At 52.2% G+C, this 20,000-nt stretch overlaps 1 protein-coding gene across 1 annotated transcript in view; it reads left to right on the forward strand.

The window, feature by feature from the left end:
* Positions 1-20,000, forward strand: part of LOC306758898 (mitofusin-1-like) — a gene marked incomplete at both ends in the record, with an annotated part of 51,050 nt that overhangs the window by 8 nt on the left and 31,042 nt on the right. Inside the window, 2 exons of the mRNA XM_079244323.1 lie at positions 1-107; positions 247-382. The exon at positions 1-107 is cut by the window's left edge and continues 8 nt beyond it. Of these exons, the coding sequence (XP_079100449.1) occupies positions 1-107; positions 247-382 (243 nt within the window). The remainder of the gene's footprint in view (positions 108-246; positions 383-20,000) is intronic.

A 20,000-nucleotide genomic window follows, 5' to 3' on the forward strand; every position in this document is an offset into this window, starting at 1 on the left:
TGAGGACCCATCTCCTCTGCGTCGCTTTGTCGTAGCAAAGCGATCAATCACCTCCATCTTTGATCAGCTTCTGGACTTTGTGAAAGACGGCTCTGCCTTTGTGGATGGTCAGAACCACACACACACACACACACACACACACACACACACACACACACACACACACACACACACACACACACACACACACACACACACACACACGCACAAAGCTGTTTGTTGTTGTTTTGTTTCCTGTGATGTCAGAGGTGTGGCGCAGCGATGACCTGGGTCAGGTGGCCGTGGAGGACCAGAGTCTGGAGATGCAGAGCTGCGCCACCAAGCTGTCCACCATCAGAGACGTCCTGCTGAGGAGACACATGAAGGTCGCCTTCTTTGGCAGGTCAGAGACACACGCTGACCTTTAATCTCTCTGCAGACAGATTAGAAATGTTCTGCCTCCAGAACCCAGTCCAGTCCCAGACCATCAGAACCTGATCCAGTCCCAGACCATCAGAACCTGATCCAGTCCCTGACCAACAGAACCTGATCCAGTTCCAGACCATCAGAACCTGATCCAGTACCAGACCATCAGAACCTGATCCAGTCCCAGACCATCAGAACCTGATCCAGTCCCAGACCATCAGAACCTGATCCAGTCCCAGACCATCAAAACCTGATCCAGTCCCAGACCATCAGAACCTGATCCAGTCTTAGACCATCAGAACCTGATCCAGTCCCAGACCATCAGAACCTGATCCAGTCCCTGACCAACAGAACCTGATCTAGTCCCAGACAATCAGAACCTGATCCAGTACCATACCATCAGAACCTGATCCAGTCCCAGACCATCAGAACCTGATCCAGTCCCAGACCATCAGAACCTGATCCAGTCCCAGACCATCAAAACCTGATCCAGTCCCTGACCAACAGAACCTGATCCAGTCCCAGACCAACAGAACCTGATCTAGTCCCAGACAATCAGAACCTGATCCAGTCCCAGACCATCAGAACCTGATCCAGTCCCAGACCATCGGAACCTGATCCAGCCCCTGACCAACAGAACCTGATCCAGTCCCAGACCATCGGAACCTGATCCAGCCCCTGACCAACAGAACCTGATCCAGTCCCAGACCATCACAACCTGATCCAGTCCCAGACCAACAGAACCTGATCCAGTCCCAGACCATCACAACCTGATCCAGTCCCAGACCATCAGAACCTGATCCAGTACCAGACTATCAAAACCTGATCCAGTCCCAGACCATCAGAACCTGATCCAGTCTCAGACCATCAAAACCTGATCCAGTCCCAGACCATCAGAACCTGATCCAGTCCCAGACCATCAGAACCTGATCCAGTTCCAGACAATCAGAACCTGATCCAGTCCCAGACCATCGGAACCTGATCCAGTCCCAGACCATCAGAACCTGATCCAGTCCCAGACCATCAGAACCTGATCCAGTTCCAGACAATCATAACCTGATCCAGTCCCTGACCAACATAACCTGATCCAGTCCCAGACCATCAGAACCTGATCCAGTCCCAGACCATCAGAACCTGATCCAGTCCCAGACCATCAGAACCTGATCCAGTCCCAGACCATCAGAACCTGATCCAGTCCCAGACCATCAGAAGCTGATCCAGTCCCAGACCATCAAAACCTGATCCAGTCCCAGACCATCAGAACCTGATCCAGTCCCAGACCATCAAAACCTGATCCAGTCCCAGACCATCAAAACCTGATCCAGTCCCAGACCATCAGAACCTGATCCAGTCCCAGACCATCAGAACCTGATCCAGTCCCAGACCATCAGAACCTGATCCAGTCTTAGACCATCAGAACCTGATCCAGTCCCAGACCATCAAAACCTGATCCAGTCCCAGACCATCAGAACCTGATCCAGTCTTAGACCATCAGAACCTGACCCAGTCTTAGAGCAACGGAACCTGATCCAGTCCCAGACCATCAGAACCTGATCCAGTCCCAGACCATCAGAACCTGATCCAGTCTTAGACCATCAAAACCTGATCCAGTCCCAGAACATCAGAACCTAATCCAGTCTTAGAGCAACGGAACCTGATCCAGTCCCAGACCATCAGAACCTGATCCAGTCTTAGACCATCGGAACCTGATCCAGTCTTAGACCATCAGAACCTGATCCAGTCCCAGACCATCAGAACCTGATCCAGTCTTAGACCATCGGAACCTGATCCAGTCCCAGACCATCAGAACCTGATCCAGTCTTAGACCATCGGAACCTGATCCAGTCCCAGACCATCACAACCTGATCCAGTCCCAGACCATCAGAACCTGATCCAGTACCAGACTATCAAAACCTGATCCAGTCTTAGAGCATCGGAACCTGATCCAGTCTTAGAGCATCGGAACCTGATCCAGTCCCAGACCATCAGAACCTGATCCAGTCTCAGACCATCAAAACCTGATCCAGTCCCAGACCATCAGAACCTGATCCAGTTCCAGACAATCAGAACCTGATCCAGTCCCAGACCATCGGAACCTGATCCAGTCCCAGACCATCAGAACCTGATCCAGTCCCAGACCATCAGAACCTGATCCAGTTCCAGACAATCATAACCTGATCCAGTCCCTGACCAACATAACCTGATCCAGTCCCAGACCAACAGAACCTGATCCAGTCCCAGACCATCAGAACCTGATCCAGTCCCAGACCATCAGAACCTGATCAAGTCCCAGACCATCAAAACCTGATCCAGTCCCAGACCATCAGAACCTGATCCAGTCCCAGACCATCAGAACCTGATCCAGTCCCAGACCATCAGAAGCTGATCCAGTCCCAGACCATCAGAACCTGATCCAGTCCCAGACCATCAGAAGCTGATCCAGTCCCAGACCATCAGAAGCTGATCCAGTCCCAGACCATCAAAACCTGATCCAGTCCCAGACCATCAAAACCTGATCCAGTCCCAGACCATCACAACCTGATCAGTCCCAGAACATCAGAACCTAATCCAGTCTTAGAGCAACGGAACCTGATCCAGTCCCAGACCATCAAAACCTGATCAGTCCCAGACCATCAAAACCTGATCCAGTCCCAGACCATCACAACCTGATCAGTCCCAGACCATCAAAACCTGATCCAGTCCCAGACCATCAGAACCTGATCCAGTCCCAGACCATCAAAACCTGATCCAGTCCCAGACCATCAGAACCTGATCCAGTCCCAGACCATCAGAACCTGATCCAGTCCCAGACCATCAGAACCTGATCCAGTCTTAGACCATCAGAACCTGATCCAGTCCCAGACCATCAAAACCTGATCCAGTCCCAGACCATCAGAACCTGATCCAGTCTTAGACCATCAGAACCTGACCCAGTCTTAGAGCAACGGAACCTGATCCAGTCCCAGACCATCAGAACCTGATCCAGTCCCAGACCATCAAAACCTGATCCAGTCCCAGAACATCAGAACCTAATCCAGTCTTAGAGCAACGGAACCTGATCCAGTCCCAGACCATCAGAACCTGATCCAGTCTTAGACCATCGGAACCTGATCCAGTCTTAGACCATCAGAACCTGATCCAGTCCCAGACCATCAGAACCTGATCCAGTCTTAGACCATCGGAACCTGATCCAGTCTTAGACCAGCGGAACCTGATCCAGTCCCAGACCATCGAAACCTGATCCAGTCCCAGACCAACGGAAGCTGATCCAGTCCCAGACCATTAGAACCTGATCCAGTCTTAGACCAACGGAACCTGATCCAGTACCAGACCATCAAAACCTGATCCAGTCTTAGACCAACGGAACCTGATCCAGTCCCAGACCAACAGAACCTGATCCAGTCTTAGACCAACGGAGCCTGATCCAGTACCAGACCATCAAAACCTGATCCAGTCTTAGACCAGCGGAACCTGATCCAGTCCCAGACCATCGGAACCTGATCCAGTCTTAGACCAACGGAGCCTGATCCAGTCCCAGACCATCAAAACCTGATCCAGTCTTAGACCATCGGAACCTGATCCAGTCCCAAACCAACGGAACCTGATCCAGTCCCAGACCATCAAAACCTGAACCAGTCCCAGACCATCGGAACCTGATCCAGTCTTAGACCAACGGAACCTGATCCAGTCCCAGACCATCAAAACCTGATCCAGTCTGAGACCATCGGAACCTGATCCAGTCGTAGACCAACGGAACCTGATCCAGTCCCAGACCATCAAAACCTGATCCAGTCCCAGACCATCAAAACCTGATCCAGTCTTAGACCATCGGAACCTGATCCAGTCCCAGACCATCAGAACCTGATCCAGTCCCAGACCATCAGAACCTGATCCAGTCTTAGACCATCAGAACCTGATCCAGTCCCAGACCATCAGAACCTGATCCAGTCCCAGACCATCAGAACCTGATCCAGTCCCAGACCATCAGAACCTGATCCAGTCTTAGACCATCAGAACCTGATCCAGTCCCAGACCATCAAAACCTGATCCAGTCCCAGACCATCAGAACCTGATCCAGTCTTAGACCATCAGAACCTGACCCAGTCTTAGAGCAACGGAACCTGATCCAGTCCCAGACCATCAGAACCTGATCCAGTCCCAGACCATCAGAACCTGATCCAGTTCCAGACAATCAGAACCTGATCCAGTCCCAGACCATCGGAACCTGATCCAGTCCCAGACCATCAGAACCTGATCCAGTCCCAGACCATCAGAACCTGATCCAGTTCCAGACAATCATAACCTGATCCAGTCCCTGACCAACATAACCTGATCCAGTCCCAGACCATCAGAACCTGATCCAGTCCCAGACCATCAGAACCTGATCCAGTCCCAGACCATCAGAACCTGATCCAGTCCCAGACCATCAGAAGCTGATCCAGTCCCAGACCATCAAAACCTGATCCAGTCCCAGACCATCAGAACCTGATCCAGTCCCAGACCATCAAAACCTGATCCAGTCCCAGACCATCAAAACCTGATCCAGTCCCAGACCATCAGAACCTGATCCAGTCCCAGACCATCAGAACCTGATCCAGTCCCAGACCATCAGAACCTGATCCAGTCTTAGACCATCAGAACCTGATCCAGTCCCAGACCATCAAAACCTGATCCAGTCCCAGACCATCAGAACCTGATCCAGTCTTAGACCATCAGAACCTGACCCAGTCTTAGAGCAACGGAACCTGATCCAGTCCCAGACCATCAGAACCTGATCCAGTCCCAGACCATCAAAACCTGATCCAGTCCCAGAACATCAGAACCTAATCCAGTCTTAGAGAACGGAATCTGATCCAGTCCCAGACCATCAGAACCTGATCCAGTCTTAGACCATCGGAACCTGATCCAGTCTTAGACCATCAGAACCTGATCCAGTCCCAGACCATCAGAACCTGATCCAGTCTTAGACCATCGGAACCTGATCCAGTCTCAGACCATCACAACCTGATCCAGTCCCAGACCATCAGAACCTGATCCAGTACCAGACTATCAAAACCTGATCCAGTCTTAGAGCATCGGAACCTGATCCAGTCTTAGAGCATCGGAACCTGATCCAGTCCCAGACCATCAGAACCTGATCCAGTCTCAGACCATCAAAACCTGATCCAGTCCCAGACCATCAGAACCTGATCCAGTTCCAGACAATCAGAACCTGATCCAGTCCCAGACCATCGGAACCTGATCCAGTCCCAGACCATCAGAACCTGATCCAGTCCCAGACCATCAGAACCTGATCCAGTTCCAGACAATCATAACCTGATCCAGTCCCTGACCAACATAACCTGATCCAGTCCCAGACCAACAGAACCTGATCCAGTCCCAGACCATCAGAACCTGATCCAGTCCCAGACCATCAGAACCTGATCAAGTCCCAGACCATCAAAACCTGATCCAGTCCCAGACCATCAGAACCTGATCCAGTCCCAGACCATCAGAACCTGATCCAGTCCCAGACCATCAGAAGCTGATCCAGTCCCAGACCATCAGAACCTGATCCAGTCCCAGACCATCAGAAGCTGATCCAGTCCCAGACCATAAAAACCTGATCCAGTCTTAGAGCAACGGAACCTGATCCAGTCCCAGACCATCAAAACCTGATCAGTCCCAGACCATCAAAACCTGATCCAGTCCCAGACCATCACAACCTGATCAGTCCCAGACCATCAAAACCTGATCCAGTCCCAGACCATCAGAACCTGATCCAGTCCCAGACCATCAAAACCTGATCCAGTCCCAGACCATCAGAACCTGATCCAGTCCCAGACCATCAGAACCTGATCCAGTCCCAGACCATCAGAACCTGATCCAGTCTTAGACCATCAGAACCTGATCCAGTCCCAGACCATCAAAACCTGATCCAGTCCCAGACCATCAGAACCTGATCCAGTCTTAGACCATCAGAACCTGACCCAGTCTTAGAGCAACGGAACCTGATCCAGTCCCAGACCATCAGAACCTGATCCAGTCCCAGACCATCAAAACCTGATCCAGTCCCAGAACATCAGAACCTAATCCAGTCTTAGAGCAACGGAACCTGATCCAGTCCCAGACCATCAGAACCTGATCCAGTCTTAGACCATCGGAACCTGATCCAGTCTTAGACCATCAGAACCTGATCCAGTCCCAGACCATCAGAACCTGATCCAGTCTTAGACCATCGGAACCTGATCCAGTCTTAGACCAGCGGAACCTGATCCAGTCCCAGACCATCGAAACCTGATCCAGTCCCAGACCAACGGAAGCTGATCCAGTCCCAGACCATTAGAACCTGATCCAGTCTTAGACCAACGGAACCTGATCCAGTACCAGACCATCAAAACCTGATCCAGTCTTAGACCAACGGAACCTGATCCAGTCCCAGACCAACAGAACCTGATCCAGTCTTAGACCAACGGAGCCTGATCCAGTACCAGACCATCAAAACCTGATCCAGTCTTAGACCAGCGGAACCTGATCCAGTCCCAGACCATCGGAACCTGATCCAGTCTTAGACCAACGGAGCCTGATCCAGTCCCAGACCATCAAAACCTGATCCAGTCTTAGACCATCGGAACCTGATCCAGTCCCAAACCAACGGAACCTGATCCAGTCCCAGACCATCAAAACCTGATCCAGTCCCAGACCATCGGAACCTGATCCAGTCTTAGACCAACGGAACCTGATCCAGTCCCAGACCATCAAAACCTGATCCAGTCTGAGACCATCGGAACCTGATCCAGTCGTAGACCAACGGAACCTGATCCAGTCCCAGACCATCAAAACCTGATCCAGTCCCAGACCATCAAAACCTGATCCAGTCTTAGACCATCGGAACCTGATCCAGTCCCAGACCATCAGAACCTGATCCAGTCCCAGACCATCAGAACCTGATCCAGTCTTAGACCATCAGAACCTGATCCAGTCCCAGACCATCAGAACCTGATCCAGTCCCAGACCATCAGAACCTGATCCAGTCCCAGACCATCAGAACCTGATCCAGTCTTAGACCATCAGAACCTGATCCAGTCCCAGACCATCAAAACCTGATCCAGTCCCAGACCATCAGAACCTGATCCAGTCTTAGACCATCAGAACCTGACCCAGTCTTAGAGCAACGGAACCTGATCCAGTCCCAGACCATCAGAACCTGATCCAGTCCCAGACCATCAAAACCTGATCCAGTCCCAGAACATCAGAACCTAATCCAGTCTTAGAGCAACGGAACCTGATCCAGTCCCAGACCATCAGAACCTGATCCAGTCTTAGACCATCGGAACCTGATCCAGTCCCAGACCATCAGAACCTGATCCAGTCCCAGACCATCAGAACCTGATCCAGTCTTAGACCATCGGAACCTGATCCAGTCTTAGACCAGCGGAACCTGATCCAGTCCCAGACCATCGAAACCTGATCCAGTCCCAGACCAACGGAAGCTGATCCAGTCCCAGACCATTAGAACCTGATCCAGTCTTAGACCAACGGAACCTGATCCAGTACCAGACCATCAAAACCTGATCCAGTCTTAGACCAACGGAACCTGATCCAGTCCCAGACCAACAGAACCTGATCCAGTCTTAGACCAACGGAGCCTGATCCAGTACCAGACCATCAAAACCTGATCCAGTCTTAGACCAGCGGAACCTGATCCAGTCCCAGACCATCGGAACCTGATCCAGTCTTAGACCAACGGAGCCTGATCCAGTCCCAGACCATCAAAACCTGATCCAGTCTTAGACCATCGGAACCTGATCCAGTCCCAAACCAACGGAACCTGATCCAGTCCCAGACCATCAAAACCTGATCCAGTCCCAGACCATCGGAACCTGATCCAGTCTTAGACCAACGGAACCTGATCCAGTCCCAGACCATCAAAACCTGATCCAGTCTTAGACCATCGGAACCTGATCCAGTCGTAGACCAACGGAACATGATCCAGTCCCAGACCATCAAAACCTGATCCAGTCCCAGACCATCAAAACCTGATCCAGTCTTAGACCATCGGAACCTGATCCAGTCCCAGACCAACGGAACCTGATCCAGTCCCAGACCATCAAAACCTGATCCAGTCCCAGACCATCAAAACCTGATCCAGTCTTAGACCATCGGAACCTGATCCAGTCCCAGACCAACGGAACCTGATCCAGTCCCAGACCATCAGAACCTGATCCAGTCTTACGCCAACGGAACCTGATCCAGTCCCAGACCATCAAAACCTGATCAAGTCCCAGACCATCAAAACCTGATCCAGTCTTAGACCAACGGAACCTGATCCAGTCCCAGACCATCAGAACCTGATCCAGTCTTAGACCATCGGAACCTGATCCAGTCTTAGACCATCAGAACCTGATCCAGTCCCAGACCATCAGAACCTGATCCAGTCTTAGACCATCGGAACCTGATCCAGTCCCAGACCAACGGAACCTGATCCAGTCCCAGACCATCGGAACCTGATCCAGTCCCAGACCAACGGAACCTGATCCAGTCCCAGACCATCAGAACCTGATCCAGTCTTAGACCAACGGAACCTGATCCAGTCTTAGACCATCAAAACCTGATCCAGTCTTAGACCAACGGAACCTGATCCAGTCCCAGACCAACAGAACCTGATCCAGTCCCAGACCATTGGAACCTGATCCAGTCTTAGACCAACGGAACCTGATCCAGTCCCAGACCATCAAAACCTGATCCAGTCTTAGACCATCGGAACCTGATCCAGTCCCAGACCAACGGAACCTGATCCAGTCCCAGACCATCAAAACCTGATCCAGTCTTAGACCAACGGAACCTGATCCAGTCCCAGACCAACAGAACCTGATCCAGTCCCAGACCATCGGAACCTAATCCAGTCTTAGACCAACGGAACCTGATCCAGTCCCAGACCATCAAAACCTGATCCAGTCTTAGACCATCGGAACCTGATCCAGTCCCAGACCAACGGAACCTGATCCAGTCCCAGACCAACAGAACCTGATCCAGTCCCAGACCATCGGAACCTGATCCAGTCCCAGACCATCAGAACCTGATCCAGTCTTAGACCATCGGAACCTGATCCAGTCTTAGACCATCAGAACCTGATCCAGTCCCAGACCATCAGAACCTGATCCAGTCTTAGACCATCGGAACCTGATCCAGTCTTAGACCAGCGGAACCTGATCCAGTCCCAGACCATCGAAACCTGATCCAGTCCCAGACCAACGGAAGCTGATCCAGTCCCAGACCATTAGAACCTGATCCAGTCTTAGACCAACGGAACCTGATCCAGTACCAGACCATCAAAACCTGATCCAGTCTTAGACCAACGGAACCTGATCCAGTCCCAGACCAACAGAACCTGATCCAGTCTTAGACCAACGGAGCCTGATCCAGTACCAGACCATCAAAACCTGATCCAGTCTTAGACCAGCGGAACCTGATCCAGTCCCAGACCATCGGAACCTGATCCAGTCTTTGACCAACGGAGCCTGATCCAGTCCCAGACCATCAAAACCTGATCCAGTCTTAGACCATCGGAACCTGATCCAGTCCCAAACCAACGGAACCTGATCCAGTCCCAGACCATCGGAACCTGATCCAGTCTTAGACCAACGGAACCTGATCCAGTCCCAGACCATCAAAACCTGATCCAGTCTTAGACCATCGGAACCTGATCCAGTCGTAGACCAACGGAACCTGATCCAGTCCCAGACCATCAAAACCTGATCCAGTCCCAGACCATCAAAACCTGATCCAGTCTTAGACCATCGGAACCTGATCCAGTCCCAGACCAACGGAACCTGATCCAGTCCCAGACCATCAAAACCTGATCCAGTCCCAGACCATCAAAACCTGATCCAGTCTTAGACCATCGGAACCTGATCCAGTCCCAGACCAACGGAACCTGATCCAGTCCCAGACCATCAGAACCTGATCCAGTCTTACGCCAACGGAACCTGATCCAGTCCCAGACCATCAAAACCTGATCAAGTCCCAGACCATCAAAACCTGATCCAGTCTTAGACCAACGGAACCTGATCCAGTCCCAGACCATCAGAACCTGATCCAGTCTTAGACCATCGGAACCTGATCCAGTCTTAGACCATCAGAACCTGATCCAGTCCCAGACCATCAGAACCTGATCCAGTCTTAGACCATCGGAACCTGATCCAGTCCCAGACCAACGGAACCTGATCCAGTCCCAGACCATCGGAACCTGATCCAGTCCCAGACCAACGGAACCTGATCCAGTCCCAGACCATCAGAACCTGATCCAGTCTTAGACCAACGGAACCTGATCCAGTCTTAGATCATCAAAACCTGATCCAGTCTTAGACCAACGGAACCTGATCCAGTCACAGACCAACAGAACCTGATCCAGTCCCAGACCATTGGAACCTGATCCAGTCTTAGACCAACGGAACCTGATCCAGTCCCAGACCATCAAAACCTGATCCAGTCTTAGACCATCGGAACCTGATCCAGTCCCAGACCAACGGAACCTGATCCAGTCCCAGACCATCAAAACCTGATCCAGTCTTAGACCAACGGAACCTGATCCAGTCCCAGACCAACAGAACCTGATCCAGTCCCAGACCATCGGAACCTAATCCAGTCTTAGACCAACGGAACCTGATCCAGTCCCAGACCATCAAAACCTGATCCAGTCTTAGACCATCGGAACCTGATCCAGTCCCAGACCAACGGAACCTGATCCAGTCCCAGACCAACAGAACCTGATCCAGTCCCAGACCATCGGAACCTGATCCAGTCCCAGACCACCGGAACCTGATCCAGTCCCAGACCAACGGAACCTGATCCAGTCCCAGACCAACGGAACCGGATCCAGTCCCAGACCATCAGAACCTGATCCAGTCCGAGACCATCAGAACCTGATCCAGTCCCAGACCATCAGAACCTGATCCAGTCCCAGACCATCAAATCCTGATCCAGTCCCAGACCATCAGAACCTGATCCAGTCTTAGACCAACGGAACCTGATCCAGTCCCAGACCATCAAAACCTGATCCAGTCTTAGACCATCAGAACCTGATCCAGTCCCAGACCATCGGAACCTGATCCAGTCACAGACCATCGGAACCTGATCCAGTCCCAGACCATCAAAACCTGATCCAGTCTTAGACCATCGGAACCTGATCCAGTCTTAGACCAACGGAACCTGATCCAGTCTTAGACCATCGGAACCTGATCCAGTCCCAGACCATCAGAACCTGATCCAGTCCCAGACCATCAAAACCTGATCCAGTCTTAGACCATCGGAACCTGATCCAGTCCCAGACCAACGGAACCTGATCCAGTCCCAGATAATCGGAACCTGATCCAGTCTTAGACCAACGGAACCTGATCCAGTCTTAGACCATCGGAACCTGATCCAGTCCCAGACCATCGGAACCTGATCCAGTCCCAGACCATCAGAACCTGATCCAGTCCCAGACCATCACAACCTGAGCCAGTCTTAGACCATCGGAACCTGATGCAGTCCCAGACCATCAGAACCTGATCCAGTCCCATATCATCGGAACCTGATCCAGTCCCAGACCATCAGAACCTGATCCAGTCTTAAACCATCGGAACCTGATCCAGTCCCAGACCATCGGAACCTGATCCAGTCCCAGACCATCAGAACCTGATCCAGTCCCAGACCATCGGAACCTGATCCAGTCCCAGACCAACGGAACCTGATCCAGTCTTAGACCATCGGAACCTGATCCAGTCCCAGACCATCAGAACCTGATCCAGTCCCAGACCATCAAAACCTGATCCAGTCTTAGACCATCGGAACCTGATCCAGTCTTAGACCAACGGAACCTGATCCAGTCCCAGACCAACAGAACCTGATCCAGTCCCAGACCATCAGAACCTGATCCAGTCCCAGACCAACGGAACCTGATCCAGTCCCAGACCAACGGAACCTGATCCAGTCCCAGATCATTGGAACCTGATCCAGTCCCAGACCATCAGAACCTGATCCAGTCCCAGACCAACAGAACCTGATCCAGTCTTAGACCATCGGAACCTGATCCAGTCTTAGACCATCGGAACCAGATCCAGTCACAGACCATCGGAACCTGATCCAGTCTCAGACCATCAAAACCTGATCCAGTCTTAGACCAACGGAACCTGATCCAGTCCCAGACCATCGGAACCTGATCCAGTCCCAGACTATCGGAACCTGATCCAGTCACAGACCATCGGAACCTGATCCAGTCCCAGACCATCAAAACCTGATCCAGTCTTAGACCAACGGAACCTGATCCAGTCCCAGACCAACGGAACCTGATCCAGTCCCAGACCAACGGAACCTGATCCAGTCTTAGACCATCGGAACCTGATCCAGTCCCAGACCATCAGAACCTGATCCAGTCCCAGACCAACGGAACCTGATCCAGTCCCAGACCAACGGAACCTGATCCAGTCTTAGACCATCGGAACCTGATCCAGTCCCAGACCATCAGAACCTGATCCAGTCCCAGACCATCAAAACCTGATCCAGTCTTAGACCATCGGAACCTGATCCAGTACCAGACCAACGGAACCTGATCCAGTCTTAGACCATCGGAACCTGATCCAGTCCCAGACCATCAGAACCTGATCCAGTCCCACACCATCAAAACCTGATCTAGTCTTAGACCATCGGAACCTGATCCAGTCTTAGACCAACGGAACCTGATCCAGTCGCAGACCAACGGAACCTGATCCAGTCCCAAATCATCGGAACCTGATCCAGTCCCAGACCATCAGAACCTGATCCAGTCCCAGACCAACAGAACCTGATCCAGTCTTAGACCATCGGAACCTGATCCAGTCCCAGACCATCAAAACCTGATCCAGTCTTAGACCAACGGAACCTGATCCAGTCCCAGACCATCGGAACCTGATCCAGTCCCAGACCAACGGAACCTGATCCAGTCCCAGACCATCGGAACCTGATCCAGTCCCAGACCATCGGAACCTGATCCAGTCCCAGACCAACAGAACCTGATCCAGTTCCAGGTCATCAGAACCTGATCCAGTCTTAGACCAACGGAACCTGATCCAGTCCCAGGCCATCAAAACCCGATCCAGTCTTAGACCATCGGTACCTGATCCAGTCCCAGACCAACGGAACCTGATCCAGTCCCAGACCATTGGAACCTGATCCAGTCCCAGACCATCGGAACCTGATCCAGTCCCAGACCAACGGAACCTGATCCAGTCCCAGACCATCGGAACCTGATCCAGTCCCAGACCATCGGAACCTGATCTAGTCTCAGACCATCGGAAACTGATCCAGTCCGAGACCAACGGAACCTGATCCAGTCCCAGACCATCGGAACCTGATCCAGTCTTAAACCAACGGAACCTGATCCAGTCCCAGACCATCAAAACCTGATCCAGTCTTAGACCAATGGAACCTGATCCAGTCCCAGACCAACAGAACCTGATCCAGTTCCAGATCATCGGAACCTGATCCAGTCTTAGACCAACGGAACCTGATCCAGTCCCAGGCCATCAAAACCCGATCCAGTCTTAGACCATCGGTACCTGATCCAGTCCCAGACCAACGGAACCTGATCCAGTCCCAGACCATCGGAACCTGATCCAGTCTTAGACCAACAGAACCTGATCCAGTCCCAGACCATCGGAACCTGATCCAGTCCCAGACCAAAGGAACCTGATCCAGTCCCTGACCAACGGAACCTGATCCAGTCCCAGACCAAATGAACCTGATCCAGTCTTAGACCAACGGAACCTGATCCAGTCCCAGACCAACGGAACCTGATCCAGTCCCAGACCAACGGAACCTGATCCAGTCCCAGACCATCAGAACCTGATCAGTCCCAGACCATCAAAACCTGATCAAGTCTTAGACCATCGGAACCTGATCCAGTCTTAGACCAACAGAACCTGACCCAGTCCCAGACCATCGGAACCTGATGCAGTCTTAGACCAACGGAACCTGATCCAGTCCCAGACCAACGGAACCTGATCCAGTCCCAGACCATCAGAACCTGATACAGTCCCACACCATCAAAACCTGATCCAGTCTTAGACCATTGGAACCTGATCCAGTCTTAGACCAACAGAACCTGATCCAGTCCCAGACCATCGGAACCTGATCCAGTCTTAGACCAACAGAACCTGATCCAGTTTTGGACCATCGGAACCTGATCCAGTCCCAGACCAACGGAACCTGATCCAGTCCCTGACCATCGGAACCTGATCCAGTCCCAGACCAACGGAACCTGATCCAGTCCCAGACCATCGGAACCTTATCCAGTCTTAAACCAACGGAACCTGATCCAGTCCCAGACCATCAAAACCTGATCCAGTCTTAGACCAACGGAACCTGATCCAGTCCCAGACCAACAGAACCTGATCCAGTTCCAGATCATCAGAACCTGATCCAGTCTTAGACCAACGGAACCTGATCCAGTCCCAGGCCATCAAAACCCGATCCAGTCTTAGACCATCGGTACCTGATCCAGTCCCAGACCAACGGAACCTGATCCAGTCCCAGACCATCGGAACCTGATCCAGTCTTAGACCAACAGAACCTGATCCAGTCCCAGACCATCGGAACCTGATCCAGTCCCAGACCAAAGGAACCTGATCCAGTCCCTGACCAACGGAACCTGATCCAGTCCCAGACCAACGGAACCTGATCCAGTCACAGACCATCAAAACCTGATCAAGTCTTAGACCATCGGAACCTGATCCAGTCTTAGACCAACAGAACCTGATCCAGTCCCAGACCATCGGAACCTGATGCAGTCTTAGACCAACGGAACCTGATCCAGTCCCAGACCAACGGAACCTGATCCAGTCCCAGACCATCAGAACCTGATCCAGTCCAAGACCATCAAAACCTGATCAAGTCTTAGACCATCGGAACCTGATCCAGTCTTAGACCAACAGAACCTGATCCAGTCCCAGACCATCGGAACCTGATCCAGTCTTAGACCAACAGAACCTGATCCAGTTTTAGACCATCGGAACCTGATCCAGTCCCAGACCAACGGAACCTGATCCAGTCCCTGACCATCGGAACCTGATCCAGTCCCAGACCATCGGAACCTGATCCAGTCCCAGACCATCAAAACCTGATCAAGTCTTAGACCATCAGAACCTGATCCAGTCCCAGACCATCAAAACCTGATCCAGTCCCAGACCATCGGAACCTGATCCAGTCCCAGACCATCGGAACCTGATCCAGTCCCAGACCATCGGAACCTGATCCAGTCCCAGACCATCGGAACCTGATCCAGTCCCAGACCATCAGAACCTGATCCAGTCCCAGACCATCAAAACCTGATCAAGTCTTAGACCATCGGAACCTGATCCAGTCTTAGACCAACAGAACCTGATCCAGTCCCAGACCATCGGAACCTGATCCAGTCTTAGACCAACAGAACCTGATCCAGTTTTAGACCATCGGAACCTGATCCAGTCCCAGACCAACGGAACCTGATCCAGTACCTGACCAACGGAACCTGATCCAGTCCCAGACCAACAGAACCTGATCCAGTCCCAGACCATCGGAACCTGATCCAGTCCCAGACCAACAGAACCTGATCCAGTCCCAGACCATCGGAACCTGATCCAGTCCCAGACCAACGGAACCTGATCCAGTTTTAGACCAACGGAACCTGATCCAGTCCCAGACCATCGGAACCTGATCCATTCCCAGACCAACGGAACCTGATCCAGTCCCAGACCAACGGAACCTGATCCAGTCTTAGACCAACGGAACCTGATCCAGTCCCAGACCAACGGAACCTGATCCAGTCTTAGACCAATGGAGCCTGATCCAGACCCAGACCAACGGAACCAGATCCAGTCTTAGACCAACGGAACCTGTTCCAGTCTTAAACCAACGGAACCTGATCCAGTCCCAGACCATCGGAACCTGATCCAGTCCCAGACCAACAGAACCTGATCCAGTCCCAGACCAACGGAGCCTGATCCAGTCCCAGACCGTCAGAACCTGATCCAGCCCCAGACCAACGGAACCTGATCCAGTCCCAGACCATCGGAACCTGATCCAGTCCCTGACCAACGGAACCTGATCCAGTCCCAGACCAACGGAACCTGATCCAGTCTTAGACCAACGGAACCTGATCTAGTCCCAGACCAACGGAACCTGATCCAGTCTCAGACCATCAAAACCTGATCAAGTCTTAGACCATCGGAACCTGATCCAGTCTTAGACCAACGGAACCTGATCCAGTCTTAGACCATCGGAACCTGATGCAGTCTTAGACCAACAGAACCTGATCCAGTCCCAGACCATCGGAACCTGATCAAGTCCCAGACCAACGGAACCTGATCCAGTCCCTGACCATCGGACCCTGATCCAGTCCCAGACCATCGGAACCTGATCCAGTCCCAGACCAACGGAACCTGATCCAGTCCCAGACCATCAAAACCTGATCCAGTCCCAGACCATCGGAACCTGATCCATTCCCAGACCAACAGAACCTGATCCAGTCCCAGACCAACGGAACCTGATCCAGTCCCAGACCAACGGAACCAGATCCAGTCCCAGACCAACAGAACCTGATCCAGTCCCAGACCAATGGAACCTGATCCAGTCCCAGACCATCAAAACCTGATCAAATCTTAGACCATCGGAACCTGATCCAGTCTTAGACCAACGGAACCTGATCCAGTCCCAGACCATCAGAACCTGATCCAGTCTTAGACCAACGGAACCTGATCCAGTCCCAGACCAACCGAACCTGATCCAGTCCCAGACCAACAGAACCTGATCCAGTCCCAGACCATCGGAACCTGATCCAATCCCAGACCAACGGAACCTGATCCAGTCTTAGACCAACAGAACCTGATCCAGTCCCAGACCATCAGAACCTGATCCAGTCCCAGACCAACGGAACCTGATCCAGTTTTAGACCAACGGAACCTGATCCAGTCCCAGACCATCGGAACCTGATCCAGTCTTAGACCAACAGAACCTGATCCAGTTTTAGACCATCGGAACCTGATCCAGTCCCAGACCAACGGAACCTGATCCAGTCCCTGACCATCGGAACCTGATCCAGTCCCAGACCATCGGAACCTGATCCAGTCCCAGACCATCGGAACCTGATCCAGTCTTAGACCAACAGAACCTGATCCAGTTTTAGACCATCGGAACCTGATCCAGTCCCAGACCAACGGAACCTGATCCAGTCCCTGACCATCGGAACCTGATCCAGTCCCAGACCATCGGAACCTGATCCAGTCCCAGACCATCGGAACCTGATCCAGTCCCAGACCATCAGAACCTGATCTAGTCCCAGACCATCAAAACCTGATCAAGTCTTAGACCAAAAGAACCTGATCCAGTCCCAGACCAACGGAACCTGATCCAGTCTTAGACCAACGGAACCTGATCCAGTCCCAGACCAATGGAACCTGATCCAGTCTTAGACCAATGGAGCCTGATCCAGACCCAGACCAACGGAACCAGATCCAGTCTTAGACCAACGGAACCTGTTCCAGTCTTAAACCAACGGAACCTGATCCAGTCCCAGACCATCGGAACCTGATCCAGTCCCAGACCAACGGAACCTGATCCAGTCCCAGACCAACGGAGCCTGATCCAGTCCCAGACCGTCAGAACCTGATCCAGCCCCAGACCAACGGAACCTGATCCAGTCCCAGACCATCGGAACCTGATCCAGTCCCTGACCAACGGAACCTGATCCAGTCCCAGACCAACGGAACCTGATCCAGTCTTAGACCAACGGAACCTGATCCTGTCCCAGACCAACGGAACCTGATCCAGTCTCAGACCATCAAAACCTGATCAAGTCTTAGACCATCGGAACCTGATCCAGTCTTAGACCAACGGAACCTGATCCAGTCTTAGACCATCGGAACCTGATCCAGTCTTAGACCAACAGAACCTGATCCAGTCCCAGACCATCGGAACCTGATCAAGTCCCAGACCAACGGAACCTGATCCAGTCCCTGACCATCGGAACCTGATCCAGTCCCAGACCATCGGAACCTGATCCAGTCCCAGACCAACGGAACCTGATCCAGTCCCTGACCAACGGAACCTGATCCAGTCCCAGACCATCAAAACCTGATCCAGTCCCAGACCATCGGAACCTGATCCATTCCCAGACCAACAGAACCTGATCCAGTCCCAGACCATCAGAACCTGATCCAGTCTTAGACCAACGGAACCTGATCCAGTCCCAGACCAACCGAACCTGATCCAGTCCCAGACCAACAGAACCTGATCCAGTCCCAGACCATCAGAACCTGATCCAGTCCCAGACCAACGGAACCTGATCCAGTCTTAGACCAACAGAACCTGATCCAGTCCCAGACCATCAGAACCTGATCCAGTCCCAGACCAACGGAACCTGATCCAGTCTTAGACCAACGGAACCTGATCCAGTCCCAGACCATCGGAACCTGATCCAGTCTTAGACCAACAGAACCTGATCCAGTCCCAGACTATCAGAACCTGATCCAGTCCCAGACCATCAGAACCTGATCCAGTCCCAGACCAACAGAACCTGATCCAGTCCCAGGCCATCGGAACCTGATCCAGTCCCAGACAATCAGAACCTGATCCAGTCCCAGACCATCACAACCTGATCCAGTCTTAGACCATCAGAACCTGATCCAGTCTAAGACCATCAGAACCTGATCCAGTCTTAGACCATCAGAACCTGATCCAGTCTTAGACCATCAGAACCTGATCCAGTCCCAGACCAACAGAACCTGATCCAGTCCCAGACCAACGGAACCTGATCCAGTCCCAGACCATCGGAACCTGATCCAGTCCCAGACCAATGGAACCTGATCCAGTCCCAGACCATCGGAACCTGATCCAGTCCCAGACCAACAGAACCTGATCCAGTCCCAGACCAATGGAACCTGATCCAGTCCCAGACCAACAGAACCTGATCCAGTCCCAGACCATCGGATCCTGATCCAATCCCAGACCAACAGAACCTGATCCAGTCTTAGACCATCGGAACCTGATCCAGTCCCAGACCAACAGAACCTGATCCAGTCCTAGACCATCGGATCCTGATCCAATCCCAGACCAACAGAACCTGATCCAGTCCCAGACCATCAGAACCTGATCCAGTCCCAGACCAATGGAACCTGATCCAGTCCCAGACCATCGGAACCTGATCCAGACCATCAGAACCTGATCCAGTTCCAGATCAACAGAACCTGATCCAGTCCCAGACCATCAGAACCTGATCCAGTCCCAGACCATCAAAACCTGATCCAATCTTAGACCAACAGAACCTGATCCAGTCCCAGACCATCAGAACCTGATCCAGTCCCTGACCATCAAAACCTGATCCAATCTTAGACCAACAGAACCTGATCCAGTCCCAGACCATCAGAACCTGATCCAGTCCCTGACCATCGGAAACCTGATCCAGTTCCTGACCATCGGAACCTGATCCAGTCCCAGACCAACAGAACCTGATCCAGTCCCAGACAAACTGAACCTGATCCAGTCTTAGACCATCAGAACCTGATCCAGTCCCAGACCAACAGAACCTGATCCAGTCCCAGACCAACGGAACCTGATCCAGTCTC

The sequence above is a fragment of the Telmatherina bonti genome (genome assembly GCF_933228915.1).
Source record: "Telmatherina bonti genome assembly, chromosome: 7".
Taxonomy (NCBI): domain Eukaryota; kingdom Metazoa; phylum Chordata; class Actinopteri; order Atheriniformes; family Telmatherinidae; genus Telmatherina; species Telmatherina bonti.